Here is a 23,476-nt window from a genome sequence, read left to right on the forward strand (position 1 = left end):
GAAAAGTGCAACAATCAATGAATGGAAATTCAAAATCTTTGTAAATGTTCATTGAAATTAATTAAAAAAAAAGAAGAGGCCATGGTACTAGGGATATTATAGCTAATGTTAGATAGATCTTAGCTGAAAGCAGAGAATACCAGAGGAATGTCTATCTGTGCATCATTGACTATGCAAAGGCATTTGACTATGTGGATCATAACAAACTGTGGCTGACTCTCAAAAGAATGGGAATCCCAGAACACTTGATCATGCTAATGCAAAACCTATTCTTGAACCAAGAGGCAGTCATCAGAACAGAGCAAGGAGACACCACATTGGGAAGGGGGTCTGCCAGGGATGTGTTCTGTCTCTGTACCTTTTCAATGTATATGCAGAACAGATCATCTGGGACGCTGGGCTGTACGAGGAAGACTGTGGCATCAGGATGGGTGGAAGATTCATCAACAACCTGCGTTATACAGATGACACAACCCTGCTTGCTAAAACTAAGGACCTTCTGAAGCGCTTGCTGCAGAAGGTCAAGGACTGCAGTCTTCAATATGGTTTGACGCTCAACATCAAGAAAACAAAGATTCTCACCACTGGGCCAATTGGCAGCATCAGTATGGATGGTGAAGAGATTGACATTGTTAACAGTTGTCATTTGCTTGGTGTTCCCATAGTCAACACTCTTGGTACCAGCAGCCAGGAAATCAACCAATGAATTGCTTTAGGAAAGTCAGTTGTCAGGGACCTCTCCAGAGTACTGAAGAGCAACGTCAGGCTGGAGACTAAGGTGCACATGATCCAGGCGATAGTCTTCGCATTTGTGTGCTATGCATCAAAGAGCTGGAGAGACTAGGGATGACAGAAAGAGAATTGATGCCTTTGAGCTGCAGTGCTGGAGAAGAGTGTTGGAATATACCATGGACTGCTAGGAGAACAAACAGATTTGTCCTGGAGAGGGTTAAACCAGACTGCTCCTTGGAGTCAAGGATTCTGAAGCTTCGTCTGACATACTTTGGGCATGTTGCGAGGGACCAGTCCTTGGCGAGAGATGTCATGTTTGGGAGAGTGGAGGGACAGCGCAGGAGAGGAAGACCCTCCATGAGATGGATCGATTCAGTGATTGGGGTAGTGGGAATGTGTTAGAGACAGTGAAGTTGGCACAGAATAGAGTAAGGTTTAGCGCTGTTGTACACAGGGTCACTATGAGTTGCAAGTAACTCTATGGCATGTAACAACAAACTATAGAGCTCAGTACAGACTTAGCGGGAGTAGTTGTTAGGTGCTGTGTACGACTCGTAACAAACCTAAGCAGATCTGAGCCCCATCCGATCCTGTGCCATCCTCACACTTCCTGACACACAAGAGCTCATTGTGGCAGTTATTGCATCAATCAACCTGTTTGAGGGTCTTCCTCTCCCATGCTGACCCTCCACCCTTCCCGGCATCACATCCCCTCTCCAAGGAATAGCCCCTCCTACCAACATGCCTGAAGTATGTGAAGCCTCATCACTTGCCTCCAAAGAGCGCTCCAGCTGCACCCTCTGCAGGACCTAATTGTTCTTTAGGCAGTCCATTGGATGTTTGGCTGGGGTACTAAGTAAAAAGTTGGATGCTTCAAAAAACATCTATGTACATTGCTATTGTTAAGAATTATCTAGTCAGAACCAACCCATAGCTGACCCTCCAGCAGTTTTTCAGAGGCACTAAGTCACATGGGAGATTACCCATCTTTCGCCCACAGAGCAGCTGGTGGGGGATTCAAACTGTGTCTATGTTAGCAGCGCAATTCCTTACCACTAAGCCACTAGTGCTCTTCAGTAGCTATATTAAGATTGGTAGAAAGGCTTTTTTCTTCCTAGATGAGGCAGTAACATCAAGTTTGGTCCCATTATCAATGTTGTTTAATTTCTCCAAACTTATTTTTCTCCACTGCCAGGTTTTATTTTTCCTGTTATTAATCCTGAGAGTAAAATTCTGAGACCATAAATATCCTATTCAGCCTTTCACTCAAATTTTAACATCTATCAATAGCTCTTACCTAAACCATCTATTAGTGGTTAAAATGTGGTTATTACTGGCAAAATGTAGGTTTCTAATTGAATGTTTCTTTTACATTTATTAACAGGCCACCTGGAAAGGTTACTGCCTCCACCCCTTTAACACTTTTGTTACAATCCATTCTTGTTATTTTTTAATAAACAAGCTGTCCAAATGTGGTCAATAGGAGCACCCTGGCTGGCTCCGTGTCCTATCCTAGCAGTAAAGCACCCCTCACTTTCTTGTCAAGTCAGGTTTCACCTTGGAATTTCCTTGCATTGGTCCTAGAATTAACCTTTCTTCCCTCTCCCAAAATTGTTCCCTTTTAATGAATGGGAATAGTATTTAGCAACCAAAACCTGGGTGCTCGAGGGTCCTGCCTGTTCCTGGTGTCTCTACTTTGAGGCCCTTTCAGATGAAAAATCTAGGTTACGGTTGTTTTGAGGTTTTTTTAAAGTGCAAGTTCATACTGATTCCTTAATTTGCACTTAAGACCTACCAAAAGTGGATTCCATCTTAAATCTTAACAGAAGGCAGTTCAACTGATCTTTTCCCTTACAGAGCACTTACGAAGCTCAGTGATTGACCGAAAAGACCTAATCATCAAAAGGATTAAGGCCAAGCCCCAGCAAGGGGATGACATCACTGTGGTGGATGTGGAGAAACAGATTGAGGCCTTCCGCAGCCGCCTCATCCAGATCCTGGGGGAGCCCCTGGTCCCTCAGCTCCAAAACAAAGTGCACTTGTTGAAGCTCCTGCTCCTCTTTGCTGCAGACTTGAACCCTGATGACGAGCCCTAAGCAAAGACCTCTACAAAGACCGGCAGCAGTTCCTGAGGGCTTTGTGAGCACAGAGCACCAAGAATACCTCCTGAACTCTCTCTTCTCAAAGTAGGAAAAGTAGTTTAAAATCCTGCAGGACCAAGCCTATCCTATTTATCTGTAGGTTTTAATAACTTTAAAACTTTAGAAATGGCTTCTTTTGATAATCCTACATTAGCCTGTTCTTAGATTTGGCTTAAATATATAAGGTGTATATATATTTTTTAATAAATTATTTATCTATACTTTTTTTGAAACAGGTAATAGTATATGCACTATGTTAAACAATTCCATTTAAGATGTGAAAATAGAATCCTTCTGCTGAACAAATGCTAGACATCAGCACCCTGTCATTCAGGGCACTGAAACTTGTTTCTCGAGGAGACAATAAGACTCTTCCTTTTGCCTGATGGACAAACACATGATATTTGACTTTGTGGTCAGTCTACTGGGACCTAATGTAATGAAGAGGGGGAAGAAACAGGATTAAGTTTGTTACAAATAATTTGCTGTTAAAAAGATATAATAATAAAATTAAAAAAAAAGAAAATGGCTTTTCAAAATACCAAGTTTACCATACTTAGGATCCCTAACTGAACAGGCAGCATGTAACAGCTCCGCTGAGCCAGACAAAAACTCAGCTGTCCGCATTTGAGAAAGTCATAAGGATTTTATTGTCAAAACAAGAGATACAAGCATAACAGAGGTGGCAAATAAATTAATTGTTCTCGTCATCTAGACTGCAGGGTGTCTCTACAGAAAGGCCAGCTCCGTACAGAGACAACATCCAAACCCAAAACAGCAGCTGAGATCGTTTTCAACTAAACACCTACACAAAGGGTAGCAATAAACATTACCTTTCCTCAAGTTGTAGAAATGACTCACTGGGGGTGAAAATGCGTTTATAAAGAAATTTTTCTTTCATCTACACCTCCCAGGGAAAAAGTGATTTTGAGCCCTAGGCTGAACAAGGAAATCCTCAAGGCTATAATCTAGCTGTAGTTACAATATTCTGCACTTTGAAAAAATAAAAAATTAACATCAATATCAAACCAACACACTGATTTTTCTCTCTAATCACATTTTCAACCAAATTGGAATTAATCTTAAAGTGAAAAAAAGAATTTGCAAGACTAGTGTTTTGCTCTGTGTTACACATGAAAAAGGAGTCTCTCTCCCTAGAACTGGCCCAAGAGGGACTACATTAAGTGGCTACAGAACAGATCTACCAGAAGGTAAGGAAAGGCAAGTTTCAGCACCGGTCTAGCTCTTAACTGTCCAAATCCTCGGGTCCTAACCAGCTAAGTGAGAACAAGGAACCAGCCCAGCGCCGGGTGTGTCACCTAGACAGTGAATATCTCTACTGCAGGATGTGCGGACGCTTACATTGGTTGACTATGGTAAAGCAATCAAGAAGCCTGGAGTTTGGAATAACAGTTACCTAGGAAGCCATGATTAAAGCACATGTCTCAAGGAAAATAGCATCACTGTTACATCACTGCTGGAATTTAAGTCTAAATTAATGTCATACAAAATGGCTTCTTCCACACAGTAAGGACAAGCTTTGCACCAATGTTTCTCAAAAGTCAATTATGATTTGAGCTCTAGCCTTGATTTAACAGGTTGTTGTAAAAAATATAACTTTTTCCTATGTCAGAGCCAAGGTAAAGGAGTATAAAGGAAAAGACACCCTCAATCCAGATTCCCTAGAACAGAAAATTCTAGAAACCAGTGGGCGTGAGCACGTTCAAGTCACGGGGTTTGAGGTTATGGGTTCGGGGTGCTTGCTTCTTTCCTTCTATCACTGACATGTCCATCTTGGGCGGCTTGAAGGCTGCTGGGTCCTCGGCCATCCGGGTGGCCTGTGCACGCATGAGGTCCATCGGGGAGGGCTTCTGAGCTCCTCTGTAGACCTGGGTGGCAAAACCTCCTAGCAGAGTAAACCAGAGAACAAATTAAAACTGGTGATCAAGTCCCAGCACACAGTGTGCAAAGTAAGATGCCTGGCTCAGCTTTCTCTTTTGAAGGAGTTGCTTTACCTGAATCAGACTTCTGGAGGGATCTTGGTCCAAAGAGGCTCCATTTATCTAATGGGTTTCTGTCCTTATCCCCACTTCCAGAATCCATGACAATGGAATTTGGGCCAGGTAAGGCTGGGTAAGAACCAGAAGTAAACCAGCCTCTGGGAGAGAGAAAAAATAAAAGACATCCAAATCTATCCTCTTCCTAATCTTCCAGAAATGTCACAGCCCAAAAGGAGAGGACTCTCCACTGTCCCTTCTCCCTCTCAAACTACAGGCTCAGACCTGGGTGATGTCCCACACACATGGCTTTCCTCACACCTGAGGCCAGAGCTCATTCCCACCTGGATTTCTGCTTAGGGGACGAGTGGGGGCTGCCGCTTGGTGTCGACTGTGCGGACACAGGCTGCTTCTCTTCCTTTGTGATCTCTCCACTCTGCAGCTTTAGTTTCTGTTCAGATAGAAAGGGGAAGGCTTTCAACATTAGAGCAACCCAAACAAGGTACAGAACAGCCCCACTTGGGTATGACAGGAAAGGTCTGGATTAGCAAAGAAAAAATTCTTTCTGTCACACTTGATGGAATTCCATCTTTTAAACATGTATCCACTCTACTATATATATCAAGCATCTTTGTACTTAAACACTGTACTAAGCTTGGACTTTCAGAAAAGTGCTTTTCCCCACCTTCACCCATCAGCCCTGGGAAGAGCCCGAGCTCCAGTCCTGCGGGCCTTTTTACACAGGGCCCTGACCTCTGCTGTCCTGCCAGGTCCAATTGCTGCCTTTCCCATGACTCTCAGAGCCAGCACTCGGCCGTGCTCTTCCTCTCTAATTAAAGCTGTCCCATTTTCTCTCATTGACAGTCACACTGAGTCTACAGAGCAGTGCAGACAACCAGCAGCCTCATGAGGGAGACAAACCTAGATAGATCATCACCACTTAGCCCCACGTACATTCCAAAGGATCAAGTGTGTGAACTTTCCTCAAGCATTTAACATATCCGCTTACAGCAGCTGACAGTTAACAATTAGTCGCAGACATCAAGCATTTCAGCCATGCTTATGCTCTACTCCTGTGGCCAAGTGTCAGAAAGTGGGCCAACCAAGGTCAGTGGGTCACTAAGTAGGGTGAACTGCTCAACTGGAATGCTACTAATCCCTATCCTGGGGAGTTCTCAGTTGAGTGTCAAAGACTGGCAGTGCCCCTTTTCTGTCCTGCCTGAGAGATGGCCTAGCCCTGATCCCCCACAGCACCGTTTTATAAACTCACTGTGCAAAGATTAATCAGGGATGCTAATTACAACATGTAAGTGGGAAAGTATCACTGCTCTCAGGTTATGAGATTGTTATCATGTGTGTTCCCCACCTCTCATGCTCAGATGCTGTATTGCATGATCCTCTCCTGCCTTTTGTGCTTTGCTTTCACGAGAAGTCCCCACACACACCTGATTATGACCTGCTGTGGCTGCCTGGTGATATCGGAAGGAACTAGAAATCTCTGACAACTTTGGAATAAGGGGAAGAAATAAGTAGGAAATAGGGCATGTAGGACTTGCTGAATCTAGGCAGTTTAACTGACTACATATGAGACTTTGGGCCTAATTATCTGCATTTATAAAACATGGGCAATAATAGCTACCTCAAGGGGTCAATGCAGAGATTGCTAAGATTAACTGAATGCAAGAACTTTATAAATCATGAAGCATATTCAATATGAAGTGGTATTCCTTGAAAGTTCTTTGAAATTATTTTATTGACTCAAAAATTTGGCCATCATTAACCCAAAAGTAGCTTTTCTTTCTAATTTTAGAAATTAATATACAAACACTATAGTTCCACAAGAGGGGGGATTTTTGCCCATAATCAAAACTTTATTGAAAAAACTGACACCAGAAGTAAGTGCCACATACTTTACCAAAAAATGAGATGTTATCATGTTATCTTGGTAAGGCTTCCTTAGCAATGACTGAATATAGAAATTCAGGAAGTTGTATAGAGCATCAGCGTTGCTTTCTTCTAAATGAACAACCTTGTGGGAGCCTCCTGTGGGCTGACCACCAACACAGAACCATCTAGCATCTGGGAACTGTGGTAATCTTGTAGCAACCTGGCCATTTTACATCCATAAAGAAAGCCTTTGAACTAGTCAATATTTTTTAGATGCTTTTTCTTCTCTTCTTCCAGAGAAGGATATAGTAAATCTCTTGCCAAAGACATGTTGACTCTTTCTCAAGCCCACCTCTACCAGAACCCCATAGATTTTTCCTTTTTAAAAAATTACATATAAAGCATGCTATACCCTTTTTTTATCTTTTCTTTTAATTGAGATTTCAACAAAAGTCTATAGAGAACTTGAATTTCCACTCATTCATTGTTGCAGCTGTACCTTTTCTAAACTAAATCTCTACTAAGATATCTAGTCCTTTCTTCCTAAGTCCATCAGTGTATACAAAATTACCTCCATTTGTTCTGTGATCATAAAGTGCTCCCACACATTACATGTGACCTCATCTGATCCTCCTTACCAGAAATAAGCAAAACAGAGACACCAATTATAAATGCAGCAGTGGGAACTACGGAGAAAGCTCTGGTCTTCGGCCAGGAAGTCCCACCATAGGTCTAAACCAGTTTCAAAATCCTTACCCAGTTCTCTCCCCACCACCTTCCACAGCTTCCAAGTGGCTGAGCTGGTAACCTCTAAACCAGCCATGTCTTAAGTCTTTAATAAATGATGAACTTCTGTTTTTAAGTTCCTGAGAAACAAGCTTACGTGGAGTGCTTCTGCCACTCGAAGGTACTTGGTCTCCTCAGTGGTGAGGCCCTTGTGGGGTGTGTAGCCAGCATCTCTCAGCCCTGCCTGTTGCTCGAACCGCTGAATGCTCTCCTGAGTCTGTTCTGGGAACAGAGGTGAGAGATGACAGTCATGCCCATTTCCTTCTCCTTTCACAAATGGAGAGACAACACATAGTCTCCCCAAAAGCAAGAGATGCTGCTGACATCCGTCTGAGGTTCCCGAGACAGGCATCTCAGCAGTAATCCTGAGCCCACAGAGCTTCCCTAACTAGTAGAATGCCTGCCTTCACATCTCACTAAAGAATGGGGCCAGATGAATGACCCTCTAGCTGACCACATCTTCCATTCCTCTTATCCAACACTGTCTCTACATTTAGAAATGCAACATGGAAAGGCAGGAGACACTGAAAAACACTGACAATTCCCCAGTATAAAGTTCTCTCAGAGAGATTAACTATCTTCATCATTAATTAAGTGGAACAGGCCAATCAGGCTAAAGGGTACCAAGGAAACAGACACCACAGGGAACCTCCGGGAACATGGCCAACTGATGCCTGTTTTTTATTTGAAACCACCTATCACAGGGCCTGGCACAGCACACACACTCAAACTCAGTTCAATCTGCCCTGATTTCTCACCATCAGTAAGTTAGCTAGAATGTACAATGACCGATGCTTGAATCTCTGCTTACTCTGTATATATACTATGTACAAAGGGACCAAAAATCAAGGCATTGCTGTCTTCCATAACTCAGTCATTCTCCTTTCAACCAACATAAATAAAATGGGGGGAAGGCATATACATAGATATCAGGGTCTGAGATAGGCAGACACCTCAAAGACCTACTGGCAGGAAGGATTTACTGAATAATAGTACACCAATACAATAATAGGATGTTATATGCAGCTATTATTTTTTGTTGTTGTTTAATATAAAGACTTAATTGGGGGGGAAAGCCACAATGGTCTAGCAACAGTTATCTGCAATTATATAAAAATATGTACATGTAATATTCAGAGTTCACAGCCCAAGACTTGGGACGCCGCTCAAAAGCAGGAGCTATTTTGTTCCCCCTTCTCTCTCTGTAGCCACCAATAAAGACTGCTGGTGCCATAAAGAAAAATACGTATATGTAAAGCAAATGAGCCAAATAAATATGAATGGTTATCTGCAAAGTTCTATACTGTTGGCAGAGAATGTCAATAAAGACTTTATATTGTGCTAAAAGAACAATGGCTAAGCTTTCTATCACTGCACTAGAATTTTGGAACACACACATTCTAAAGCTTACAAAATGCAAGCAGCAGATGCTTTTTCAAATGGTACATTTAAGTCTGAACAAAATACATCAAGGATTTGAGCTTTTTGTTCATGGATTAACTAATTATAAAGGAACTTCACTCAACAAATCAAGGCCAAGGGCTTCTGACTTCACAAATGCCACCCAGGGAGAAGTGAATCTGTTAAATCAGTGGCTTCTCTCAGCAGTCAGGAGGGCCCCAGAAACAAGCTTAATGAACTTATAAGATTTTTGTAAAAAAATAATAAGGTCTTCTGTGTCAGGTCTCATTAGGACAACAAATCATACATTAAACCTAAAGGTGCTTGAGACACCAAACTTGACCTTCGGTCCTCTTCTCAAGGACTAGTTTTAAGCCGTTAAAAAAAAAAAAACCAAAAAAACACAACAACAAACCAAGGCAAGTTGGAGGTGCTTCACGGTGACACCTTCTCTCATAGCAACAGTCACAGCAGCAGCTGCCAACCCCTGGCACTGAGCCCGATGCTGATACAGTTCTCCTTTCAATCCTCACCTGGACCTGCCAACTAGGTACTGTACTCCTAACTTTATAAAGGGTACTGCAGTTAACTAACAACCCAGTGCCCTATAAACAAATGTATAAAAAAGATGCTATCAACAAAATAGTGGGATCACACTAAAGGCCAATCAACCTAAATGGGGCTTCAACACTGAGGTGATCCAGCAGCCAACCTGAACAAGAGGCACAGTGAGAACAGTGAGGGTGCTCAGGCACTGTGTCTGCAGAATCACCTCAAGCCAGAATGCTTACGTCTGAACTGCTTCCCGCGCGCTTTCACTATTCTGATGGTGAAGAGTGCTTACTTGTGATCAGAGAACTCATGATGACATGGGTGGCTTTTGCCTTCACCACTGGGACCTTGTCCACACGGTCAGAGGCCGATGACAGCGTCATGGCAGAGGAGGATGCACTGGCTTCTCCTTCCTCCACCTGTGCAAGAGGGGAAGGAGGTACTGGATCAGGCAAGGGAGTCACTCACCTAAACACACACACTCCCTCTGGAAGAAGTTACTGAAGTGGCTTCTAATCTGACAGGAGCTCTGGTGGTATAGTAGAGAATGCCACAGGCTGCTAACTAAAGGGGCAGTGGTTTGGGTCCACCAGCTACTCCAAGGGATAGAGATGGGCAATCTTCCCAACCTCAGAAACCTGATAGAGTGTGGGAGTCAGAACTGGCTGACAACAATGGATTTAATCTGGTGAGGAAATAAAAGAGGTTTTGGTCCTTTCTATCTAATTGAATAGGTATTTTACTCATATCTTGCAAGTCATAACAGAAGAGGACATTGTAAAAATAGTCTGAATTTATGAAAATGCTAGATTCTGAAGCTCCAATACATGTCCAGCCTGTGTCCAAAACATCCTACTATCATGTCTATAAGGTTACAGGAGAAACTCCTATTGTTAAGTACTGGCCTCGTAGCTAGCATGTTCTGTTCAGAATATTGTTACTTCGTCTATGTCTAGGTTTTTCATGAGCATAATTAATTGTTCTAAGATCTTCTCAATGTTATTCATAATTCGTTACTAGCACTGTACTACAATTTTTATTTATTTGCTCTCCATTAACTCCACTGCCATCCAACTCAGCCATCCTATAAGACAAGGCAGGGTTTCCATAAATTTAAGAGCAGACTGCCACTGCTTTCTCCCGAGTGGCAAGTAGGTTTGAACCATCCACCTTTTGCATTTGCAGCTTAGTGCGTAACCACTATACCACCAGAACTCCTTGCTACTTGAGCATTCACTAAGCATGAAAATCATCTGGAGACCTCGTTAAGCACACACTGGGTCCTACCTCGCTGAAGCCTCCAATTCAGAATCCAGAATGACTCATACATATTACAATACCTTCCAGGTGATGTTAATCCTGAGCACACTGTTAACGGTTCAAGCAATACTCTCTTAAAACCCATCAAAATCCACTTTCTTTCTAATTACTAATGTGAGAGCAAGCTGGCAGGGGTCTCCATACTACACTCAGGCTGGTAGGGAGGAGAGCAGTTTATTCTTGGTTCAATGCTTCATCAAAGGAACAAGAAGGTGGGAAGGGAATAGAGGGAAGTTCTGAAGTGCTATGTCTCCCCATAACAAAACAGGACTTCTTTTTCAGCTGTGACTTCTCTCAATAAAATTAACTTGAACCTGTTTCATCTTATGGGAGGCAACACATGGCTCCTAACACATGTGTCATCAGAACAAATACATGTCTTGAGTCCAGCTGAGTGTTCCTTTAAGAGCTGCTCCAAACTGTCAGCTGCTTCAAAGCAGAAAACCAAAAGCCGTCTGTGACTATATCAGCGCCTGTGTAAGTGGAGGGTGGACTGCCCTCAGGGCCAGGCCTTGCCTGTTTACTTCTGTCCCTTGTGTCCCCTGCTCTGGCAGCACAGAAGGCTGCAGGGTCCTTTCCTCCTAGCACTTTTACACAGAATATTTTCTCCCCAGCAACTAACTGGATCAAATTTTCCCCAAAGTTTACGGGCTGCTTTCCTAGTAAGCAGCACCATGTTCTGAGAGTTACACAGAAGGGGCAGGAGAGCTCATTCAAAAGAAAAGATTGAGTGCAGCTCTATCAAGGGAAAAGTTGTGATGGGAACCAGGAGTCAAAAATATCAGCTACGCACCTAATAGGTACCAAGCCTTTAAATCCTATTCTTTAATCCCCACGACTTCTCTGTGAGGTAAATTGTTTTCACCACACAGATGAAAACACTGGGCATCACAGTGAAGTGTGGCCAAGGTCACAGTGGTTCCACAGACTACTTGGAATTCAAACCAGTCTGTTTCTGCAGATGCTTGCTGCATACTTCTCGTCAGGCTCTGAGCTACCAGGCAGCTCAAAGTTCAGTGAAACCCTAGATGCAGGTTAAATGTCCTTATCTGAACTTGGCAACAGTACACTCTTCTTGCACTTATTGTGGCTGAAGAGGCAGAGGACAGAAACAGAGTCCCTGAAATGAGAAAGCTCAGGCTTCAAGACGAGGCATGCAGCAAGCATGCAAGTATCTAGCAACTCAAACCTCACAAAAGGACTGCTGGGAGGCAGGGGTGAAGGAAATGGGAAAGATTTGGTGTGAAAAACAATGTATACAAACTTTGTAAATGAACCAGTATAAAATAAAAAAAATTTTTTTAAAAAAAGAAAAAGAACTGCTGTAGTACATGCATGTGCAGTAAAGTAAGGGTGCAGTTATCAGGAAGGTGACTATTACAGAGAACAAATGGAGAAAGACAGGAGAACGACCTCAAGACAAGTGCAAATGTGTTTTGGAAATGGCCAGTTTTTATCCCAATTATTCATGGAACTTAAAAAAAAATCTACTTTATGTCAACCCTTTGTTTTAGATACTACAGATAGAAAACAAAATTAGACATGGCCCCTGCCTCTAAGGACAAAGAAGGCAAGAGAGTGCATCAGGATGCAGGGTCCATGGCACAAAGAGAAGCACAAAGGGAGAGAGGTGGGTGCCTCACTGGGAAGAGCAATGTCAGGGAAACCAGAGAAGCTAAGACTCCAGGCAGATGGGAGTGGAAAGGAGTGGGTTGTAAACAGATGGAGACGGCAAACATTACAGGTAATCGGGGCAGTATGAAACAGGGCAGTATCTCTTAGAGGCAGAATACTGTAATGAGTGTACAAGTTTGAGGTACCCCACATAGCTAGATCACTGGATGCTGAGGGTCTAGATTTTGCAGAATTTATGAGCCAGGCTAAGGAGATTGGGTTTTAATGCTAGGAGAACTGGGGAGCTAGGGAAGAGTCTCCTGTCCATTCCAGTCCTGAATTAACAAGAAAAAAGACACACCACCTTTAACTAAGATATGAAAAGCATACACAGGGAGTGGTTGCTGCCCAATTCTCTGGAGGCTTGGGAACAGAAGGGAGAAGAAGGGGTTGGGTTTGCCAGAGGCAATGAGGGTTCCAGGTACCTTGGCGAGGTGCTGATACTTGCGCTCTGGGATCACGGGATTCCAGGGGATGCTGCCCATGTCTGATGGAGGAGGAGTCATGGGCGTTGGGTCCTCGAGGGCATCGTCATAACTGAATGCCCGGCGGTACATCCCGATGGGGAGGGACATCTTGCCTAGAGGCCCACTAGGCTCAAGAGCTAAGAACAAAGATACCCGTCAGGATGGGTTTAGGAAACTTCATCCTAGTTGCCTCAAGTTAATCTGCAGGGAGAAAAGCTCTGAAATTTGTTGTGAGAAGACAATTCGTTCAAATTAAGAACTAGTACTAATCCCTTCCTCTGCCACTCTGCTTTCTTCTTTCAACCTGAGCAGCAGCACTAATCCAGTTTTATGGATCAGGACAACATTCAACTGAGGATATGAAGTGATAAAATGATTCACTGAACAAATGAATTTTTTGCTCTCATCTAGCAGATGAGCTAATTAAGGCCTAGAGGTGAAGTGATATGTCCAGGTTCACAGATAATGGTGATCTGAGGTTCCAAGCAGCATCTCACTGAAAATCCTATGTCGATCCTACCTCAAAAAGAATAGAGAACTTTAACAAGAAATAGAGCAAAGAACATGCAGTCCAGAGTCTCCTCTTTAAACAACAGAGCTAATTTCCATCACAGGAGCTGGTGATATCCACTCCCACAAAACACAGGCCACATGCCTGCTGGTACGTGGCACCCGACTTCAAGGGCATTCGCTCCTGGTTATGCCAGAGCAAGTTAATTTTGTTCGGACTGCTAATCCTTTTACATTACAACTGATATCCAGGTTCTACCTGACATTTTCCTATTGCTAAAATTCCACATTCTACAAGAAATCAACCAACCTCACTGGCAAAGTCCAAAACAAATAAACACACTTCATTTTATCTATTAGTCAAACAGTAAGAGGACCAGACAATCATTACTATCCTTACTCATATTACTAACACAATCATAGCTTAGAGCTAGAAATCATATGACAGGGGCTAGGGCATAAGGTTTTTCTTAGTGGGGTGAAATGTTCTCAAATCAGGTAGTTGTAATGACAATCAACCTTTTAAAAACATAAAAATCACAGAATTGTGCACTGGAAGGGTGAATTTCTAGGTATATGAATTCTTTCTCAAGGCACACGTACACTAATAATAACTACTAAATACCTCTTCTGGCCAAGCCCTTTACATTCCTCATAAAAAAACAATTCTTCCCATTTGCCAGTTCAGGAAACTAAGGCACTGATCTTAAGTGACTTGTCCAACACCAGTCAGTAACCAAGTGTGAGGTAGGGACTGTAAGTTGAATCTGATGCCAGTACTCATACCCTACAGACGACATTCCAAATTCTCCAGACAGAGCATTCAGCTAAGGAAAGCAAACCTAGAATGGACACAGGTAGTTTATGATAATTATGCCAATGAAAGACAAACTAAAACACAAGCTGATGTTGGAGATGGAGCCACGCTGGGAAACACAGAGAGCCCTCTTTCACTCCATCTCTCAATTCATCCACTAATTTGGGAGCAATGTTTAAAAAGATCTTAAAGCCTTGACCTGTCCGTCATTCCAATGACCTACTGCTCTCAAATGAATTCTGGCTCATAGGGACCCTGAAAGGCAGAGGAAAGTCATGCCATAGAGTTTCCAAAGCTGTAAATCTTCACCAAGGAAGCCTGCCACAACCTTCACAACCTTCTACCCTGGAGGGGCTGGTGTGTCCCACTGACTGAGCTGGTAAGCAGCTGAGGATCTAACCACTGTACCACCCAGAGTCCTTCTATCCCAACAGCCTTCATCTTCATCATCATCTTCATCATAATGATGTCAGCTCATTTTTATTAAGAAATATGAGCTTCCCTGGTGACAGAAATAAAAAACTGAGGATTAAATCACTAGGTCTACTTCAAATTTTCACACTTTATGTATTCAATCATCTCAGCAACTGTAAGGAATAGGCTCATCTTTACTGAGAATCAGAAATTAAAGTGATTCTAATTTAATTCAAAATCATCTGCCCTTCCCATGAAACAGTCCAAGAAGTGACGAATGACTCCATTACCCACTGAGCAGGCACTGGTGGTGGGGTGTGTAGGGAGTGAGGTAGCGGCTCTCTGAAACCCTACAGCAGCTCCACAGTAGAAAGACGGGCAGTCTCCTCTGGTGCGATTTACAGCCTCCAAAACCCCACTGAAGGGTCAACCATGAGTCAGTTCTAACTCAACAGCAATGACTGAGGGTTTTTTTCTACATAGACCTAGATTCCTTATCTGTTATTATAACACATTTTTAGGACTAAATTCAACTTGTCATTAAACCAGAGCATTCTAGTAGCCGTTGGGCCCAGCCCTCTGTCTCCATTGTCACACAACAACAACAAAAGATGCTCAGTTTAATCAAAAGAACACATTGTAAAATACAACTCATTTGAATTCTGATTCTATCACCTGTGCTGAAGTGATAAATTTGTCAAATCTTTCAAGGAAATTAACTACCTATGCTTATTTGTGAAATTGAAACACTTGCCTAGAAGCAGAGAGAGCAACCGTATGGTTCAGACAAAGTGGTCTCTTTCTAGCTAAAAACAGTAAAGGCAAAGCATGATTTTTACCAGGTACTTCTGATTGTCTCGAAGCCATTGAAAAGACTGGGATCCAGGTGCTTTTCCTATATAGAATTCCAGGGCTGAGTCCCTGCCACCTAATAAAAATAACAAAGGGCATTTTCTTCTGGTGAATATCAAAGAATAGCTCCAAAGCTGTTCTTTGGACAGGCACACAAGGGTTTACAGCTTGTTTTATAAAGCTGAAACACACACACGAATAAATGAATGACAAACAGGCTGGGGGGGGGGGAGAAACAAAAGGGTCCAAGGTCTCACCACACCTGTGGCTGAGTTCCACTTGTGGGAACATGGCCAAGGTTTTTTACTTGGTGACAGTCACCTTACCACAGTGAAATGATGTGACGATTATGCTGACAGACAGATATTAATGAGGAACATGGTCCAGCTGCTGCAAGTTAGCAAAGCGTCCCAGGAAAAGTCCATCCAGGGGTTCTAATAACAACAAACAACCAGCATTTGTACAGTCTTGCATACACAGTCATCCATTCTACTATGATAACCTTGAAAATGAGCTAATATACTCATTACATTTTAAAACAAAGACTCAGGATCCAAACAGCTTCAGTCATAGGAAAGGATTTGTCTATGGTCAGAGTCGCAAACTCATTTTACACGGAGTTAAAACAAGACTCTCTATTCTGATTATGGTTTAAAAGGCAAATATAAATATTAATTTAATTTAAATTTAATTGTTCACTATAGTACGTTACAAAAAGCAGTATTTAGCCATCTTCCCGGTCCAGGGCGCATTCTTCACCCTTCCAGTGCCTCAAAGCCCACCCTCAGATCTCTCTCCTTCATAGATAAAAATACCACTAGGTCTGACCCTGTGCTCTTGCCGAGAGGCTAAAAGTTAAGATTAGGCCAGAGCCTGGGAACAGCCATCTCCTTCCCGAGAGCAGAGGAGGAGGAGGAGAAGTAGAGACACCCCACCCCCCACCCCGCAGGGGCTGCGCCTGTCCCAGGAAGAGATGGGCAAGACCCCGGGCTCCAAGAGCAACATCCAAGAGAAGAGGCAAAAGTGAGATCAGTTAAAGGGTTGAGAGGGGCAAAGGAGGTCCGACCGCGCTCTGACTGGGGCAAAGGGCAAAGAAAGGAGGCTGTACGCCCACCAGAGGGAGAACGACCAAGCAAAGGAAGGGCCCAGCTGGTCAGATCACCTGTTCCTCCGTCGCCGCCGCCGCGGGGCTCCCTGCGGCCTGCACTCCGGCACTAAAGAGGTTCTGAGGACCCACGTCTCCCGAGACGCTGTAGTGCAGTTCGGACCCAAGCCATGGCGCTGCCGGTGCCGAGAACGCACCGACAAGAGCAGAACACAACGACCTGCAAACACTGGCTGCCGGCGGCCTTCAGGATAAAGCTTCCGGAAACTGCGGCGCTCCTCGCGAGACCTGAGCTGGTAGGAGCTTTGGGAATGCTGGGAGTTGTAGTTCACAATTGGTAGGCCGCCTTAGGGGCTCCGTGGATTTCTCCACCGCCACGTCCCAAGTGTTGCTCAGGTGCTACAGTCCCTGACAGACTGAGGGAAAATGATGATGGCAGATGACACAGTAAAATAACACCCTCAAAGCTAAAACCAAAACACGCAAAAAAATGGGCTGCAATGAGCGAGTTCTTTTCATCCAATTTTTCCATTTCATGACATTTTCAGAGACATGAAATCGCTTCGACCAATTAAAGGGGGGGGAAGAATTGCAAGAAAAGAGAGAGTAGCCAATTGTTTAATAATGATGTTCTCTTGGTCCAAAAACGAACTTGAGGAAAGAGAATTCCATAAAAGAACAATGTATGGAGAGTTAACAAATCTTTCCCACAGACATAAAATTTCATTAAAATATCAGGGCAACTTAAAAAAAAAAAAAAAGAGCGAGAGAGAGAGTAAAGACTCTTCCAAGAACAGCTGGGTCAGGCAGAGTCAAAGCAAACTCATTGCCCTCTAGTCAGTTCCAATTACTAGCACAAACAACACTTGACTCCCTATAAAGTTGACTTAATATTAGTCCACTTTTGTGCTAAGGCATATGAGGCTTGGAGAAGTACCAGCTCCAACATAACATCCTAAAAGACTTAGCAGTTTACAAGTACGACAAAGCAACAAATTTGAAGAAAGGAAGGCAGGTGGACAATATCTACTATCAAAAGAGTGCTAGGGTAGGGATCTTGCATTTCCAGCCCAGCATTTGAACGTTGTCAGGAAAACCAAGAGAATACTTTGCTTAAAAGATTCATAATCCATAGAACATACAGCTTCACGTAATTTGGGCATGATATTAGGAGGAGCCTGGCCTTAGAAAAAGACATACTGGGATAGAAGCATGATCCTTAACGAGATGAATTGACAGTGACTGTAACAATGGACTCAGAGTCTGTGAGGCTGGCAAGGTTCAGATCTGTGTGGTTGCTATGAGTCATAACTGACTTGATGACACCAATATTTTTTCCTCTGGGATTTAGCAAGCAAATTTTGTTAAGTGCATTCAAGTCAAGCACAACTCATTGAACAACAGCTCTAAACCCTGTCCCATCCTCTGCCATCCTCACAGTTCATCTAATTGAGGGTCTTCCTTCACTTTTTGCTGACCCTCCACCTTTCCAAGTATGACATCCCTTACCAAGGTATAGCCCCTTCTAGCAACATGCCCAAGGCGTGTAAGAATAAGTTTGCCTCTAAGGAGCAGAGCACTCTGGTTGCACTTTCTCCACGACATATCTGGTTGTTCTTTTGGAAGTCCATGGGGACAGTCAGTACTGTTCTCTGACACCATAACCCAAAAGCATCAATTCTTCTGTCATTCTTACTCATTGTCCAGCTTTCATATGCATGCTGTTCTTGTTCTTATGTGCCATCAACTATGACACATTGCGGCCCTATGAACAATGTTTCTGAACCTTTCCCTATCCTGAGCCAACCTCAAATCTCTTAAAACACACTTGACTCTTGCCATAGCGAATGGTTTACAACACAGCCCGGATCAAGCAAGTAATGACTCTCCCACTTTTAGGCGTGCTGCCATCTGGTGGCGGCCTGAATAACTGTAAATCTGAATACCAATCCTACCCAGCACCTGGCGACATGTGTCCTACTAATCATATCAAAATCTATTATTAAGGAAAGTGAGAAACATAATGTATATTAAGTTTGTATGCAAACCAATATAAAACATTTTTTAAATCTATATTATGCCAAAAATGTTTATTTCTCATTTCATTCATGATGCTTTCCTCTACTGAAAAACTCACGGTCTCAACAAAAAAATCAAAGCAGAAAATAATTCCATATAGAAAGGATTAACACTGAGTGCCATTCGCCGACAACAGCACTAGGGCACACCAGTAATTTGGACATGTCATCAGAAAGGACTACTAGTCCATACCATTCCTGGAAAAGTAAAGGACCAGCAAAAAAACAGAGGAAAGTTTTCAACAAGATGGATTGACAGTGACTACGGCTGGATGGAGCTCTGCTGGCCTACTGGCAAGAAGCCATGCTGCAATACACAGTTTTAATCTACCAGCTGCTCTGTGGGAGAAGGATGGGCAATCTCCTCTCATGTGATTAACTGCCTCTGAAAACCCACCAGAGGGTCAGCTGTGGGTCGCTTCCGACTGGATGGTACACAACAAGAACCAGCTCCAGGACAGCAATGATTGTGAGGATGGTGCAGGGTCAGGCAGCGTCTCTGTTGTACACAGGGTTGTCAGGAGTCAGAACTGACTTGACTACATTTAACAGCTTAAATTCTAGAATCAGTTCTTGGCTAGCACAATGTCGTGTAAATCTTTTGTGTTTCTTTGGTCATTTTAAACAGTTAAAATACGTAGTGATTTTACCTCTATGGAACCAAAGCTGCCACTTCGAGGAAGGGAAGGGGTGCAGAAAGAGTCCCTGGCACCCTTCTAGAAATCAGACGCAGGGATCACCTTGTTCCGTACTTGTCCTCTTACAAAAAACTTAGACCATTCCTGGAAGTTACTGACTTTCTGCCAAAAACAACTTCAGCCCTAGTTTTTATGGCACTCACATCTGAAAGTGTATCAGCTTTGGCATATGGTAAGGTGAGAAAATTGCTATTTTCTTCCAAGATCAGACTAATAAACTCCTTAACCCCGGCAATTTTGTGAAAGTTTCCTGTTTAAATGAGTGTCAAAGGAGCCCTATTGTCATAATGGTCAAAGCATTCAGCTACAAATAAAAAAAGTCAGCAGTTCAAAGACCCTAGCCACTTCTTGGAAGAAAGATGAGGCCACCAGCTTCTGTAGATTCACAGCTTTGGAAACTCTATGGGACATTTCTAAGCTGTTCTGTAGGGTTGCTGTACATGGAAATCAACTCTATGGCAGCAGGTTCAAATTGGGGTATTGGAGGGAAGCCAGGCCTTCTGAAGCCTGAATCCCTTTGTTGCTGTTGTGTGATTTCCAGCAGATCCTTACTCTCGATGAACCTTTATGATAGAGTGGAATGTCTCACAAATTTTTCTAGAATCTTTTTAAATTTTTTTTATTTATTAATTTTTATTTTGTTATTATTTTTGTGTGTGTACCGTCAAATCAGATCTTACTGGTACAGGAGGAGATTGTCCCTCCTTCTTCTTCAGCAGAGCATCTGGTGGATCTGAATCATGTGCCTCTTGGATTGCAGTGCAGCTTCTTGCCACTAGGCCAACAGAGCTCTAGGCTGTAATCTTTATAGACACAGATAACCTCCTCCAGGGCTTTTCTCTTATTGACCTGCTGGTAGACTTGAACTTTTCCATTAGCATTAAATGCTAAACTACTGTGGGCCAATTGGCAGCATCAGTATGGATGGTGAAGAGATTGAGATAGTTAACAGTTTTCGTTTGCTTGGCTCCACAGTCAGCGCTCTTGGTAACAGCAGCCAGGAAATCAGGAGATAAATTGCATTGGGAAAGTGAGCTGTGAGGGACCTCTCAGGAGTACTGAAGAGCAATGATGTCAGGCTGGAGACTAAGGTGCGCCTGATCCAGGCTATAGTCTTTGCAATTACATGCTATGAATCAGAGAGTTGGACAGTGAATAGGGATGATAGAAAGAGAATTGATGCCTTGAGTGTTGAATATACCATAGACTGCTAGGAGAACAAACAGGTTTGTCCTGGAGAGGGTGACCAGAATGTTCCCTGGAGTCAAGGATTCTGAAACTTCGTCTGACATACTTTGGGCATGTTGCGAGGAGGGACTGGTCCTTGGAGAGGGACATCATGTTTGGGAGAGTGGAGGGACGGCACAGGAGAGGAAGACCCTCGATAAGATGGATCGATTCTGTGAGTGGAGTGGTGGGAATGAATGTGTTTGAGACAGCGAGATTGGCACAGGATAGAATGGCATTTACGGCTCTTGTACATAGGGTCGCTATGAGTCTCACGCGACTTGATGGCACATAACAATAACAACTGTGCTACCAGGGCTCCCCAGCAAATCGTCTTAGCAAGCCAACTAGATTTTTAATGGTTTGACTGTGAAGGCTTCTAGTCCTCAGCTGGAGGGCCTCCAGGTGGACTCATGCCTTGAAAACACGATAAGGCAGTTCTGCTCTATCGCACAGATCACTGAGTCGGAATATTCTTAATGCCCACAGACTATCCTCTTGTCCTCTATCCTCCCTGGCCAATTAAAAGCCTTAACTCCAGAAAGCCCTGCAAAACGCTCCTGTCAGGAGTCCAGAATGAAGGCTGCACAGTGGAGTGGACTTAGGGGGAGAGATTGTACAACAATGAAAGAATTTTTCTTTTACTTTTCAAAGAGAAGAGTGAATTGGTAGAGAGGGGTGGTCAAGGAGAAAAGTGCAACAATGAATTAATGGAAAACATAAGTTTCTGTAATAGAACTCCCCGCCATTTCCCAGGTAACATTGAAGAGGCCAAACACGCGCGGAAGTCATTCTTCAGGCTGCGTAGTGGGGGCACAAAGAGTAAAAAAACAAACAAACAAAAAACCCACTCCTGTCAGCAGTCAGGACCTTGGTCACTAGAATGGTTAGTTGCAAGGAGCATCTGCATTTCTGGGATCTTCATTCTGAGCTCTATTCATTCTCTAATCACCATCACACAGGTGAGCCACTCCACACAGCAGAGCTCAGGAACTGTCGTTTCACTATTCAACAGCAGCCTCTGATAACCCACTGGAGGGTCAGCTAGGAGTCGGTTCCAACCTCAACAACAGAGAGAGAAATTCAGCACCAGAGGAGCTCTGATGATATAGCAAGTAGCAGTTAAACCCACCAGTAACTCTAAAGGCAAGGAGATGGAGACTCTCCTCTCGTTAAGATTTACAACCTTAGAAACCTAGTGGAGATTCCCTGTAAGCGGAAACTGACTTGGAGGCAATGTGGTTTTATTATTCAGCAGTAGAGAAAACGAAGGCTCTCAGGTATCTCAGTAACAGAACTGACACTCAAACCCAAGGCTGAGCACTCAGCTGATAGTTTAGCTGCAGGGCACCATAATCAAGTTACCAACTAGAGCTAACTTTTGGTTGCTGTCAGTCATTGACCTCAGCTTCTCCAATTCAACTTGAGGCAAGTGGGTTGAAGGCTACACAAATAATATCTTTTACAATGATGAACAAGACTCGTTCCTATAAGACGGAGGTTAAGAATGTTTCAAATGTCCAAATTGCTTTACCACTCCATCATATCTTGCAACAACTATTCCTCCTTCTCTCAGTTTCCACCACTCCCATCTGTCTTTGGGTCCCGTGCTTCACTGGAAGGTCATACAGGAACTCAAAACACCATCAGAGAAATGACGCACAACGTACATGGTCACAGAGCCTGGTGAGCCATCTGCAGGAGCCTGCAGGCTGAGGCTGTCAGTTGGAGGTATCGGTTGTCGGCAAAGCTGAATCAAGTAAGATGCAGTGTCCCGAGCAAACAAGCATGGAGCTTTCCAGAATCATTCCTTTGTATAAGATCTCAGTATCATAAACCACACCTCCAAGAGAGTGAAGGGCGGTAACTTGGGTAATACCTTCTGTAGTTGTGTGCCATTGAGTCAGAACCAACCCCTAGCTGCCCCTCCAGCTGGTTTTCGGAAGCAATAAATTGCACGGGAGGATACTGTCGCTCCTTTTCCCTTGGAGCAGCTAGTGGATTTGAACTGTATGCCTTTGGGATTGCAGCACAGATTCTTACCACTAGGCTTGAATCCCACCCCAGTCCTTTTTCCTTAATACCATAAATAATCCAACCCCAAATGAGTTCTTAAGCATAAAGAGATTTAGAATCACAAAATATAAAGCACAAAGACACATTCCCAGGGAAGAAACAGCTAGAAGAAATAACACCTCCCTCTAGTGGGGAAAGATATCACGGAAGAAATTAACAAGAAACCTTGGCATTTGACTATCTGTAAAGAAAAATGTCTCCAGCTCTCTATTACAGAAGAAGCAGAGAGCGTGCAGACAGCAGAAGGAAGCCACCAGACTTGGTTCCTAGTCTAGTTAGAATGGGTTAGGCCTAAAAATATGTTAGATAGAAAATATGTTCTGACATTCGGATGGCAAAGAAATACATGAAGAAATAAATATTCAAGATTTTTAGCTATTCACTTGTTGCTGTTGAGTCAGAACCAACCCCAACACAGCTGACCTTCCAGCAGGTTTATGATTTCAGCTGTAAATCATAGTTGGTTGATTTAAACCACCTACATCTGGGTTAACAAGGCCCACTAGGTCACCAGAGCTCTCTCAATAGTTATTGTTACACATCACTGCAGCTCTGACCCACGACCCCCATCTTCAGGTATTGCATTGCTGCCCACCGACCTGGATCGTGCACCCTACCCCCCCCCTCAGCTCTGAACTTCGGGACTGGCCAAGGGCTGTGCACAGACGCAGTGAACGTTGGGAGTGGAATTGAATCAGGACACACCCCTGCAGCTCTGACCCACGACCCCCATCTTCAGGTA

At 43.4% G+C, this 23,476-nt stretch overlaps 2 protein-coding genes across 3 annotated transcripts in view; one reads left to right on the top strand and one right to left on the bottom strand.

Moving 5' to 3' along the window:
* Positions 1-2,828, top strand: part of SIMC1 (SUMO-interacting motifs containing 1) — an 85,034-nt gene extending 82,206 nt beyond the window's left edge. The window contains exon 12 of the mRNA XM_006884431.1: positions 2,590-2,828. Within this exon, the coding sequence (XP_006884493.1) occupies positions 2,590-2,828 (239 nt within the window). The remainder of the gene's footprint in view (positions 1-2,589) is intronic.
* Positions 2,829-4,482: 1,654 nt separating this feature from the next.
* KIAA1191 (KIAA1191 ortholog) lies at positions 4,483-16,831 on the bottom strand. 2 transcript variants are annotated; one of them, XM_006884373.1, is made up of 9 exons: positions 16,713-16,831; positions 15,877-15,984; positions 15,538-15,626; positions 12,916-13,094; positions 9,789-9,915; positions 7,641-7,765; positions 5,215-5,321; positions 4,889-5,031; positions 4,483-4,779 (listed from the first exon to the last, which is right to left on the bottom strand). In XM_006884373.1, the coding sequence occupies exons 3-9, from the start codon at positions 15,563-15,565 to the stop codon at positions 4,571-4,573; spliced, it is 918 nt and encodes a 305-aa protein (XP_006884435.1). In that variant the 5' UTR covers positions 15,566-15,626; positions 15,877-15,984; positions 16,713-16,831; the 3' UTR covers positions 4,483-4,570. The 2 variants fall into 2 exon arrangements, with proteins under 2 accessions (XP_006884435.1, XP_006884436.1); XM_006884374.1 differs by lacking the exons at positions 15,538-15,626; positions 16,713-16,831.
* Positions 16,832-23,476: the final 6,645 nt, after the last annotated feature.

Source organism: Elephantulus edwardii, unplaced genomic scaffold (assembly GCF_000299155.1).
Source record: "Elephantulus edwardii isolate Elephantulus edwardi_28Jun2011 unplaced genomic scaffold, EleEdw1.0 scaffold00033, whole genome shotgun sequence".
Taxonomy (NCBI): Eukaryota; Metazoa; Chordata; class Mammalia; order Macroscelidea; family Macroscelididae; genus Elephantulus; species Elephantulus edwardii.

What these genes read in the sequence shown, in the direction of transcription:
- KIAA1191 (XM_006884373.1), bottom strand. Translation starts at nt 15,565, where the DNA reads ATGGCTTCGAGACAATCAGAAGTACCTG. An exon ending in CATGAGTTCTCTGATCACAA is followed by an intron (nt 7,766 to 9,788) that starts GTAAGCACTCTT and finishes CTCTGTTCCCAG; the next exon opens with AACAGACTCAGGAGAGCATT. An exon ending in GAGTGGCAGAAGCACTCCAC is followed by an intron (nt 5,322 to 7,640) that starts GTAAGCTTGTTT and finishes CTATCTGAACAG; the next exon opens with AAACTAAAGCTGCAGAGTGG.